The sequence below is a fragment of the Corythoichthys intestinalis genome, chromosome 4 (genome assembly GCF_030265065.1).
Source record: "Corythoichthys intestinalis isolate RoL2023-P3 chromosome 4, ASM3026506v1, whole genome shotgun sequence".
NCBI classification, from domain to species: Eukaryota; Metazoa; Chordata; class Actinopteri; order Syngnathiformes; family Syngnathidae; genus Corythoichthys; species Corythoichthys intestinalis.
This window is the reverse complement of record NC_080398.1, coordinates 54,057,148-54,070,458: the sequence shown is the minus strand read 5'-3', so window position 1 is coordinate 54,070,458 and position 13,311 is coordinate 54,057,148. Positions and strand designations below refer to the sequence as shown.

The window sequence follows — 13,311 nt, the reverse complement described above, 5'->3', positions numbered from 1 at the left end:
AAGTAGAGATACCACTGTAGTATGAATGACAAGGGATGCACTTTGTAATGCTGTTGCCAAACTTTCACCTTAGTTTGTCACAAACCTTTAATGGCTGTCACCACTTTCAGCACTCTCTAGTGATCATTAGGAGCCCAGAAAAAGCCTTAACAGAAGCTGTCGAGGTTTACTGTATTTATATTTACGCATATCCGGCAGTGTTAAATAAAAGTCAACTACAACGAAATAAACAGAGGAGTCCGAAGGAAAACAAATTAAATTCTTTGATTAAAATAAAATTTCAATGGCCACACTATAAATGTATGAAGTACATTCTCTACCGGTTTAAAAAACACAGTCACATTCAAATCACACAAATGCAGGCATGGCAAAATTTCAAGGGACCTGTTTGTATTGGGTAATATCACAAAGGGAAAGGAAGTGGCTTATATCAATCAGGACTGGCAAATTGGAATTTTATATCATTTTCAAAACACCACATTAGAATGAGGGCAGAGTGCAGTTTTTGCAGGAAAATGTAACGGGTTGCAAGGTGGGAACTGTTAGATATTTAAAAGGTGAAGACAATTTTGTTAAGAGGGTCTTATGTCTGCTACCCTGTGTGGATTTCAAAAGTGTTGTAACTGACAATCCAGCTCACCACGTAAAAACAGAAATGAGTGAGCAGACATATGCGCCCTTAATGGATGGGTTGTACAGAATCAAACCGCGGGAATGCATCATTCAAGAGGATAGCAGCAGACACGCAAATGCACCATAAGGTGTACCACCTAGGAGTGCAGGACCTTTACCTGAGTATGAATATGAGCCTTTGTCTGTAAAAGCAAAAGCAGTATAGTTGATGTGACAGACAGTACAGAAACTATCATTGTACTGTAAATTAGAAGGGCTTTATTATGAGTGCAAAACAGTTGGTCCTTACTCTGAAGCCGCCGCGTTGGGCTTTCTCCATGAAGCTGCCTACGTTGGGTGTTAGGGGAGGCGCGCGGGAGTGGGATGGAGGAAACGTCATGGGTCTGGAGCTTGTACCAGTGAGGTTCGTCATCCAAAAGAGCTGTCTCCAGTTCAATTAGTATCTAATAATATGAAAAAAATAAATAAATAAACATTGTCGGACACTCATCGAGCAATTGATTGAATTAAAACATCTAAGTTGGTGGAGTTGTTCAGAAGATGAAGACTTTAATAGATTTGGTAGTGTTTTGGAGTGCGATCGAGAGATTGGTAAACAAGTTGATATGTTGTTTTGTTTAGGCTATAGTTAGCTGAAAGACTGTTAATATGTTGCACTGGGCAGGTTGTGGCAAGAACTTTTCTGAGCTCACCCCTATCGCAACATAGGTCTGATTTTGTGTATGTAACAGACGTTGCATGGTTTCCAAAACAAAGCAATTTGGCATACAAAGTGCATTTATTTCTTAATAAATGAACGCTGGACCAAACAAAAAGTCTTTTTGGAATTTTAATATACACACAAATGATTTATTTACATTCATATTGATCCTACCTTAGGAGCTTGTAAAAAGAATTACGGGTATGGAACTCCAATCGTTCATGCTCCTGACAACCTTGATGATAAATGTCATGACATTTGACACCAAACATAACATTCGTTACCAGATTTTCGCGAGGCCAAACTTGGGACACAATTATTGTTCTTGTCATAAAAAGTGGTGAATATTTTACCCGGTATCTCCATCAACAAAAATGCATAAATATGGCTCTGTTCAGTTTACTTATTGTAAAATTATTCATGATTTTGTGGGACAGATTTACAATGTCACATTTTTGTCCAAACTAGTGGACTAACAATAGAAATAGGTCCGAGTGTTTTTTTTTTCTTTTTTCAACTTTTGAGCTTGACGTTATCTTTTGTAGATCTGGTACTGATATACTTCCTCGGGGAAAAAACATTTTTGCCCTGAGGCGTACGATATTTTAAAAACTAACATAATGATAAATGTATTTTAAAAATACATCCAATTTTTTCCTTTTCATTGTGCGTTTTTGGCTGATGCGACCTAGTATTAGTCACAATAAGGTGCGACTAGTAGTTCAAAAGTACGGTAATACTCACTGATTCATTTCATTCAACTATGATCCAAACACAAAAAAATCAGAGTAGAATACTGAATAGAAGATGTACAATTCAGATTTAGGTGGTATTACTGTATTTTCACAACAATAAGGCCCACCTAAAAGTAAAAAACAATTCTCGAAAATGGATGGTGCGTTTATTGTGTGGATTGAGTACCAAAATGTGTCTGTCTGACGAGCAATTTTTGAAAAGGTGGAAGTAAGTAAGAGCGGCATGAGAACCTTAAAGGGAGAAAGTTGCATGTGATAGGGCTGTGCACCCCGTAGCTATAAAGTTTGAGCATGTGCATTAGGCTAAACCATAGACTCCACATTCAGTTGACAAGATAGCCCCCACAGACATTGCACCATGCCTTCCCGTAGGGGGCCGGACCCAGGCAGAAGTTGAGTTGGCTTTCACTGCGATACTCAAACACGCGTTCTAACGCCGGATTTAAGTGGAAATAAGACGTATGTTTTACTGCATACAAGGAGGCAGGAGTGTCTCAAGAGTGATTTGGTCGAGGATTCAAGTTAATTATTATATTTTCCGCACCACTTTGAAACATTGTGAATACAATGAAACGAATGGGAAAAAAATAACCTAGCATTAGCTTGAAATATTTACATAAAATGAATGATAACTGCCTGTTTTTTTTTTTTGCATTTAACCAAGGGTCGAGAGGGTTTTACATTCATATCTATAGAAATTCCGCGATTTAAGCAGTTATTTACAAGAATTTTCAACTTTAAAAACCTTTTTTTTCATGACAGCTGCCATGTTAGATTACACAATACCGTAACTTTTCTTGAAATATTTACATAAAATGAATGATAACTGCCTGTTTTTTACTTTTACCTACGAATCTAGACTGTTTTACGTTCATATCCATATAAATTCCGTGATTTAAGCATTTATTTACAAGAAGTTTCAACTTAAAAAGCTCTTTGTTTTGTGACAGCCGCCATGTTGGATTTTGTATCTCTACACAATAGCGGAATTTAACCTAAAAAAGTTTAGATTGTTTATAGAAAAATGCAAATTTTGCTTTTGCTGAGTAAAATTAAAATAATTCTGCATGCTTTCATCAAGTATTAAGTTTATGATGTAAAAACAGTGATTTGTTAGCTGTTGAAAACTTGCACCCAAAAAAAAATAATAATAATTTTGGGCAAAAACTTGATATGTTCAATACTGCTATTGATCCTGAAAAGATGGATGACTATCTCTGCATTTGGTTAATTTCTGCATCTAGCGTAAAATTTAATAATTTTATAGCCATTTGATTTTTTTGTTATACTTGAATTTTAAAAAAAATAATTATTTGGGATTTAATTAGGGAACGACTTTGAATTTCTTTATGTCGCTGCTCACGGAGACTCATATACGAAATGGCTGTTTTGGTTTTAGGTCGCGAGCGGCTTTGGTTTTGAAAATATATGAATTTTAAGTTTTGGAAAATAGGCCCCCTACGGATCGGCCCCGAGTCCCGTCAACTGATAGTAAAGTCTATAGCTAAACAACATTGGCAAGGAAACTTGCCGTGTTTGATGGAGACCTAGCCCAGCTGTTCAATTCGGATACAGAAGATGAGAATTTTGATGGATTTTTGGATTGATTAAGATTGATGTGATTACTTTGTTAAATTCTTTAATAAAGTACAATTGACTCAACTTTTGCTCCCACTGCCTTGAAAAAAATAAAATACGCTAGTGTGCATGCTAGTGTATGTTTTGTCATGCGCCCAATAATGCGGTGCGTGTTGTGTGTGTGATAAATACAAAAGTATCACCCGAAAATGAGACTGCGCCTTTTAATACGGTGCACCCTATGGCCACGAAAATATTGTAATAAGTATAATCCCACTCCTGATAATGGATTCACTGATAAATAAGTATGTTCAAACATATTGTCTGTAGATTTTACAGACTGGTGAGATGTCTTTTAGCCTTACCTCTCCCAGGAATTCACTCTCCTCTTCCCTTACTCGAGCTTGGTCCCACAACGTAATCTCCAACATGCGCTCCCGAAACTCCCGCCGATGCACCGGTGAATACATGAAGGTCTGGTTCCATTTTGGCTCTAAGGATTTCTTTACTGTTTTTGTTCTCCTCTTGCTTTTGTCACTGGGTGGATTAATATCATATTTATTTACAATCAGAAAATGAAATACACTCAAGAGACAACATTGTGTAGTGCACACAACTGTGAAATGATGACACTGAATAAGTCGGATGGAAAGCGACCCTGTGCTCACCTTCTGTCAGGGAGGAAGTAGATTTTCACGTAAGGATTCCTGGGTCGACCATCCTCCCTAGGTGGCAGGTCTTTGGCTCCCAGTATGGTAACTATTAGTTGATGGCCAACTTTGTCATACCAGAGTTTGACCTGCAGTGCAGGAAAGAAACACATTTCATTCACAGCGATATCAAACATTAGGTGTGAAAATGCACAAAATAAATAATGCTGGAGAAGACAACTTCACCAGGCTCAATCTTGGCATGCAGTATTGTTTCCTTTATACAAGACACTTATCGACTACGATATGTTGTACTCGACTGCATAGGGGTATCAATATCCAATAAGGTCACATGTATGAAAGTATTTAATTGGAATATAAGATCATTACAAATTGGAAAGTGCTGGCATTGGAAAGTGCTGGCATTTGCGTATTACAAGAGCTGCAGATCCTTATTCACTTTATATTCCACTCTTTAGGAGGTCTTCCAGTAAACAAATGAACATAAATAAACATTTAAACATATGTGTTTAAGTGTAAATATTGCATGTACTTGAGTCTTTTCTGATCATTCATATTCATCCTGCAGTGTTTCTCTTGCACAGATGAATAAACAGTATGAAAAGAAATTGGCTGTTCATCTCGATTTTAGCTAATCAAAAGTGAAGTGAAATACTACAAGAAAGATTCTCTAACATTGCCAGCATGTGCTCAAGGGAAATAACGGCATCTAGCAGTGATGATGTTGTCTGTAATATCTCCAATATTGGACAAAGGGCACTGATATTGACAAATCAATCATGCTCTTGCAAGAGTAATCAAAGGTGGTAAAAAGGAAGTATGGACTCCAAAAGCAGACACTTAGAAGAAGTAAAACTCTTAACAGTGGCCTTAAAGCAATTGAATGAAATGAAAAGAGACAACTTCTAAGTTTTTGTCCATACTTCTTCAAGAATATGATTATGGAGAGGGATTGCACCAGCAACTAAAACTATCAACTAACCATGCAGTACTGTAAAAGACTATAGCCAAGACAGGTTTGTAGAGCAGATGTGAAAATGTCAAAAACATACCATTATAAGAATATCACAAGTCAATCAAAAATGATGTGATAACATAAATAAGAGCAGACGTATTACAAATCTAATTTAACACAATACATAATAAGAGACTCAAACCACAAGACCTCAACAATTACACCGCTACTGTATCTATACAAAAGGGTCAAAACAGGCTGATTTAAAAACTGTGCTACTTTGAAACGTACCAACATTATGTTTTAAAATAACAAGAAAAAATACACAGCTTATCTAAAGGCATCGCGATACTAGCTCTTTAAATTGCATATTTTTGCATACAAACGTGTTGTTTGAAGTCACACTTTGGGGAAAGGGAGGCTTTACTGTATACACTGCCGGCAAAATGTATTGGCACCCCTGCAATTCTGTCAGATAATGCTCAATTTATAATGCTATTGATAATGCTTTGTTAGTAATTGTTGAGGTAATTATCGAGGGTTGATTAAATATTTGCTTGATTGATTGAATATTTGCTTGTGCTCATATATACCATACATAATACATATTGCCATATTTTTTCTTATTTGATATAACCAGTAAATGATTATTGCTTGCTATACTAGGTATAATGTTTAAGTGTTACAAAGTGTTAAAAAGGGTCGGGATGACAACTGCCTTGCTTCATGGCCGCATCATTGCGTAACTAGACCTTCCGGGACATCTTCAGCACCTGGCATCTAGACTTTCGTCTAGACCTTCGAGGACAATCTTCCATTCGAGGACAATTTTCCATACGAGGACATCTTCCATGGCCGCAGCGTTGCATAACCGAAGTGTCTGGGTCATTCTGACCACTTCACCTGTGCCCTTGCTTACACACGTGTATGTAGTTAGTTCCACCTACATGCTCACACATAGCCAACCAAAAACACATGGGTATCTCCAGCTTGCTTTCCCCCTACCTTCAGGGCGGCACCCTTCTGTGTTAGGACAAACCCCTAAATAAAAAGAGCAAGGAGGGTTTTTTTTCCTTAGATCAATTTTGGTGACTATACAACGTAATCTAGCATTCCTCTGTCTAGTCCCTCTTTGCTCTCCTTGGCCAAGAAAACTGAGTGTCTTCTCTCCTTATTTTTGGGTAATTTTACAAATGTCTACCTAAGGGTCTATTTTTGAACTTGACGGTAATACCTTCATTTATTTACCTGCAATGAAAAAGCACATATGAGAATGAATGAATGAATGAATAAATAAATAAATATTAATAAATAAATATTTGCACAAAACTTTATAGGATTCAGGTCTGGACTCATTGCTGACCACTTTAGAAGTCTCCAGTGCTTTCTCTCAAATATTTTTCTAGTTCTTTTTGAAGTGTGTTTTGTGTTATTGTCCTGTCGGAAGACTCATGACCTCTGAGGGAGACCCAGCTTTCTCACACTGAGCCCTACGTTATGCTGCAAAATTTGTTGGTAGTCTTCAGACTTGATAATGCCATTCACACGGTCAAGCAGTCCAGTGCCAGAGGCGGCAAAGCAACCCCAAAACATCAGGGAACCTCTGCCATGTTTGACTGTGGAGACTATGTTCTTTTCTTTTTTCGCTTTTTTCCCCCTCTAAACTCAATCTATGTTGATGCATTTTCCCAATAAACTCTACTTTTGTCTGATCTGACCAGAGAACATTCTTCCAAAACGTTTTTGGCTTCCTCAGGTAAGTTATGGCAAACTCCAGCCTGGCTTTTTTTTTGTCCCTGGATCAGAAGTGAGGTCTTCCTGGGTATCCTACCATAGAGTCCCTTTTCATTCAGACACTGTTGTACCCTTGGACTGCAGGACAGATTGAACTTGTTTGGATCTTAGTCGATGTTCTTTATCCACCATCCGCACAATCTTCCGTTGAAATCTCTCGTCAATTTTTCTTTTCCGTCCACATCTGGGGAGGTTAGCCCCAGTGCCATGTGTTTTACACTTATTGATGACACTGCGCACGGTGACACAGGAACATTCAGGTCTTTGGAGATGGACTTGTAGCCTGAGATTGCCCATGCTTCCTCACACTTTTGCTTCTCAAGTCCTCATAAAGTTCTTTGTTCTTCTTTATTTTCTCCATTCTCAATGTAGTACAAAGAAGGACACAGGACAGAGGTTGAGTCAAATTTAATCCATTTTAACTGGCTGCAAGTGTGATTTAGTTATTGCCACCACCTGTTATGTGACACAGGTAAGTAACAGGTGCTGTTAATTGCACAAATTAGAAAAGCATCACATGACTTTTCAAAGGTTGCCAATACTTTTGTCCGGCTCATTTTTGGAGTTATGTGTAAAATGATAATGATTAAATTTTTTTCTCGTTCTCTTTTGTGTTTTTTCATTGCAAGGAAAATACATGAAGATATTACTACCAAAGGATTTGTAATTGCAATCATTTTCTTGGAGAAACTGAGCATTATCTGACAGAATTGCAGGGGTGCCAATGCTTTTGGCCAGCAGTGTAAGTTACTTGGAATTACCCAACACATGCCTGCAACATTGGAGCAAATCATTTGGGAAAAAATGCCCATCGGTCCCTTAAAAGGCGCAATATAAATCGAAATTGTTACTATCCGTATATTAATTAACACACATATTTGAGAAATTCTAACTCTTAATGTAACTCGAATGTAATCTCAATTTGATTGTTTCCCATGACCTGGAAAAAAAACATCACAAAACAGACGGCAAAACTATAACATTTGTCGACCCCAATTCCTACATTTGCTACACATTAAAATGGGGTCATAAATATAAAGTTGTAGAAGTCAATATGAAAGATGTAAAAGACGGGCCTTTTCTGTAAAGGACAGGCTCCACATGTGCAAAATTACTGAATTCTATTTTTTTTTCCGCAAAGAGAATTGATAGTGTGGTAGTAATAATTAATCATTCCACTCAAAAATGGCAGCACAAGCAAGGTAAACAAAAATGAATCCATAATTATTTATATTTCAGCTTCCCTTGAACACACACAAGGAAGAATATTTCTGTTGTGTCTGATTAAAGGTTATGAATCAAGGTGGGTTCATTTTACAAGAAAGTAGAAAATAAGTCCCAACCTATTGTCCTTAATTAAAACAGCCTCCTACACTGCTTCTGCCAAGATCCTTTACAGTATGTATTAGAAAAGCGTTAATCTCAGTAACTTGAACAAGGCAATGGAATTTTTTTTTTTTCTGATGTGATTAGTTGGGCATGCACTGCCGTGGCAAACTGATATGAATGGGTTTAAATGAGCAATACATAATAACTCGAATTAAAATGGTGATAGCAGGAAATCAAATAGAAGAATGTAACACAAGGCACTGCACTGACAGGGAAACAAGAAGCATTAATTTCCCTGGAAATGCATTTTCCCAAGTATGGAAACAGAAAACGGCCAATCAACAGTCAAAGAGTAAAGACCAAATAGAGGGTGCCCTTTAGGCAGGGCCCATTACCTGGACCCTAGGGGGAATAGGCGGTGTTCTTCTACTAAGGCTTTGGCTCTGGATAAGCAAAATTAACAACAAAGGAAATGCAATAAAACCAAAATCCCACAAAACAACATCAACTGACAATTCACCCAAACACAAAAACAGGTATGTGCACTTTTAGGGAACTTTTCTCGTTTTCTTTTCATTGTACAGTATTTTTAAGATATATTTTCTTTCTCTCTCTTCCTTCTCCTACGGCACAGATGTGTACTTACCTTATTTTAGCTCCAGATTTATCATCTTTTATCATTATGCACACGTTTTTATGATCACTAACAAATTGTGAACTAAAATTGTTTTGACCTCATCCATTGTTCGATGACTTGTCTAATTGTTTAATCGATTAACTCGAATAATTCAATTAGAAAAAAGGTTCAAATTTAATTTTGCTGCTTTGACGATTCGTTAAATTACAGTGACGTTGTTTTGAAAGTGTTGCATTTAGTTTTATTGATTTGGGTGGATATGCTGCCCTCTAGTGGTAGCAGTGAATATGCCATAACTTGTCTCACTTGGCTGAATCCAGCTGCTCCCTGATAAGACCAACATAAGGTATTTGTCTGAGCTAATATGTTTGTTTATGCATTCATTACTTGGTTTTTGTGGGAATACAGTGATCCCTCACTACTTTGCGTTTCAAACTCCATGTCATCGTGGATTTTTTTTTCTTAATTAAAAAAAAATTAAAATACAGATGAGCTGTCCTGAGCTGATAGCATAGTCTCCCTCCCTCCCTCTCCCTGCTCTTTGTTGATGGCAGTAGCTTATTAAAGTCAACGATGATTGACGGACAGTTAAGCTTTAATCTTGCCAGATACACTGGGAAGCCAAGACTTCAAAGCGCCGTATGCGTCAACATCGTTTAACTTGTTAAACAGTTGTTGTGGAAACTCATTGTGTGTAACTAAGCGGATTTGAGTGGACTCACATAATGAAGCATTTAATCAAGACAAGCATTTTTCAACTTTTTTCAAATGGATTGGGTGTCTACATTTTTTCTTCTTTAAAAATAATTCAGTGGGACAGTAACATGTTTAAAACTTCTAATTATTAAATTTGAAGTGGTTAAAAACATTAAAATATATACATATATATGTATTTAAATACATAAAAGTTTTTTAAAAAACATGTCTTATATGTATCTCTTTTCAATGATAAATCTGAATAAATAAATTGAACACACACACCAAAAAAAAACATTGGGGGGGGCGCTACTTCGCGGTTTTTCACTTATCGTGGCAGGTTCTGGTCTCCGTTAGGGATCACTGTATGTGTTAGAACAATTTGTTAAGAGATTTGTAAACAATCTGCATTTTATAGCATTTAAGCTGGCGGACTTTTGCTATGCAAGTTAGCAATTGTTCTTTTGTTGTACATAGATCCTCAATTATTTATTTTATTATATCGTATGAAGTGAAGTTCAGGTATTTTAATATATTTTTTAAATGCATGTATTGCACTTGTGAAATGAAAGTGCAATTTTTCAAAGTTTAAAGAGACACTCAGGAATTTTATTTTGTATTCACATTTATTGCTCTTTGAAAGTCTAATCTTAGCAAGCCAAAATAAATATTTAAGCACAAACAATAGTTTGTTTTATATATCCTAAAATTTATTCTGCAACACATGAAATGTTCGTAATCCGATTACTCAATTATTCGAACGAACTAATTATTTGATAGATTAATCGATTACCTAAATAATCAATAGCTGCAGCCCTAAATTTTTCACATGAAAACATGTCTTGCTTAAAACACACACGCTCACACATACAGTGCACAGACAAATACATGTTGCCACAGGATAAAATATCTTGAGGGGTTTTAAGCAAGAAAATGGACACATCTTATCACAGATAATCCAGAATGGGAATGGTAAATAGGTCAGTGAAATAGATGTGATTCTGTGCCTGTTCGCCTTACCAAACTAGCACACCATTTTCCCATGTTCTGTAAATGTGCACATTAAAAATATACAAAGGGGAAAAACATACATCAGTGGAATGTGGCTCAAGTTCATATCTCATCTCGCCAAAGGACTAGGCCATTTATCATTACAAATTTATCATAGTCTATGTGTCACTGTAAGGTCACTTACTGAAAGCTGTCCTGACAAGTACTGGGGGGCATCCCTCAGCATGTTGGGACTCATAGGGGAGGTGACAGAAATGGACGGGCGATCCATCTTTTGGGATTCAAAAGAACTTGAACCTTAAAGATGACATTAGGCAACCATTTAGAAAATACAGTTTAGAAAATCTACGATAACAGAAGACATTTAGGAAATGGTGGAAAAGCAAACATGAGTGGAAAACGGAGAAAGAGCATGAACAAGACTAATCCATAGCAGCAGACTGAAAGAAGAAATACATGTTGATTTTGAGAACTGAACAATGATGCTCCTGAAACACACTTAATTGAGGGCCAAAATACAATAGTATGAATGTATTATTTTATGCATTACCAGAATTTAGAGAAGTGCTCTTGAATATCAAGCTACCAAGAGGACACTTGTATTTCTATACTATAAGCAGAGGTGGGTAGAGTAGTCAAAAATTTTACTTAAGTAAGACCGTTACTTCAACAATATATAACTCAAGTAAAAGTAAAAGTAGTCGTCCAAAAAATGTACTCAAGTACATGTAAAAGAGTATTTGGTGAAAAGAATACTCAAGTAATGAGTAACATTGTGAGTAACTGCTTATATTTCTGTTAGATTTTTTTTTTTTTTTTTTAAACGATGGTATTTTTGTTCTGAGCACAAAGTTATCTACCTGTATATGAAATGTTGTTATAATGACACTGTACAATAACCCATTACATAAGCACATAAAGCCAAAGAAATATTTAAAAAAAAAAAAAAAAAAAAAAAAATTGATTTCCGATAAGAGAAAAAAAATACAGCATTATTCGTCCAAAGAGCATGAGTGCCCTCTGGTGGAGCAAATAGTTCCTCATTTGAATAGTGACGAATTCCTTCATAATTACTATTTTGAAATTAAAATAAAAAATAAAATCATGTCTCCAGTTTTCCGTGGTCAATCGGTGCCAAATAAAAACTGGGACAGGGGTTAAATCTGCACTTTTGAGTCATGTTGAAGGCAGCGCGCTATATCAAATACTTCGTTTTCTACGGTGCTTCAAAGACACCACATGATTGAACGGACTGGCGTGAAGATAGAACGGCAAGCTTGCGTCTGATTGATATAATGGAGTCATGTGATTATTGTTGCGATGTCTCATCAGTGAGATCGGAAGAGCTACTTGCTACTACTACAGCTGCTACAACTATTTGGCATCGCTGGCAAAAAAAATACAGTGGGGAGAACAAGTATTTGATACACTGCCGATTTTGCTGGTTTTCCCACTTGCAAAGCATGTAGAAGTCTGTAATTTGTATCCTAAGTTCTCTTCAACTGTGAGGGACGGAATATAATACAAAAAAAACAGAAAATAACGTTGCACGATTTTTAAATAATAAATTTGCATTTAATTGCATGAAATAAGTATTTGATACATCACAAAAATCGAACTTAATATTTGGTACAGAAACCTTTGTTTGCTATTACAGATACCAAACGTTTCCTGTAGTCCTTGACAAGGTTTGCACACACTGCAGCAGGGATTTTGGCCCACTCCTCCATGCAGATCTTCTCCAGGGCCTTCAGGTTTCGGGGCTGCTGCCGAGCAACACGGACTTTCAACTCCCTCCATAGATTTTCTATCAGGTTCAGATCTGGTGACCGGCTAGGCCACTCCAGGACTTTAAGATGCTTCTTACGGAGCCACTCTTTAGTTGCCTTGGCTGTGTGCTTTGGGTCATTGTCATGCTGGAAGACTCAGCCACGACTCATCTTCTGGGCTCTCACTGAAGGAAGGAGGTTTTCAGCCAAGATCTGGCGATGCATAGCCCCATCCATCCTCCCCTCAATACGGTGCAGTCGTCCTGTACCCTTGGCAGAGAAGCAGCCCCAAAAAATGATGTTTCCTCCTCAATGTTTCACGGTTGGGATGGTGTTCTTGGGGTTGTACTCATCCTTCTTTTTCCTCCAAACACGACAAGCCAAGTTTAGACCAAAAAGTTCAATTTTGGTCTCATCCGACCACATGACTTTCTCCCATTGCTCCTCTGGATCATCCAGATGGTCAGTGGCAAATTTCAGACGTGTCTGGACATGCACTGGCTTCAGCAGCGGGATCTTGCGTGCGCTGTAGGATTTTAATCCATGACGGCGTAATGTGTTTCCGATGATTTTCTTCGAGACTGTGGTTCCAGCTCTTTTTGGGTCATTGACCAGGTCCTGCCGTGTAGTTCTGAGCTGATCCCTCACCTTCCTCATGATCAGTGATGCCCTACGAGAAGAGATCTTGCATGGAGCCACAGAACGAGGCAGATTGACCGTCAACTTGAACTTCTTCCATTTTCTAATAATCGCTACAACAGTTGTTACCTTCTCACCAAGCTG

General features: G+C 37.3%; 1 protein-coding gene across 29 annotated transcripts in view; it reads right to left on the bottom strand.

The window, feature by feature from the left end:
• The window catches only part of rims2a (regulating synaptic membrane exocytosis 2a), a 253,884-nt gene that overhangs the window by 80,667 nt on the left and 159,906 nt on the right, over window positions 1-13,311 (bottom strand). For 17 of the 29 annotated variants that reach the window (XM_057834860.1, XM_057834855.1, XM_057834879.1 and 14 more), the window contains 6 exons: window positions 10,944-11,056; window positions 8,811-8,858; window positions 4,335-4,465; window positions 4,032-4,203; window positions 923-1,076; window positions 792-815 (listed from right to left, as the gene is read on the bottom strand). In XM_057834860.1, coding sequence (XP_057690843.1) covers window positions 792-815; window positions 923-1,076; window positions 4,032-4,203; window positions 4,335-4,465; window positions 8,811-8,858; window positions 10,944-11,056 — 642 coding nt within the window. The remainder of the gene's footprint in view (window positions 1-791; window positions 816-922; window positions 1,077-4,031; window positions 4,204-4,334; window positions 4,466-8,810; window positions 8,859-10,943; window positions 11,057-13,311) is intronic. The other 12 variants (XM_057834866.1, XM_057834856.1, XM_057834881.1 and 9 more) reach the window with 3 other exon arrangements.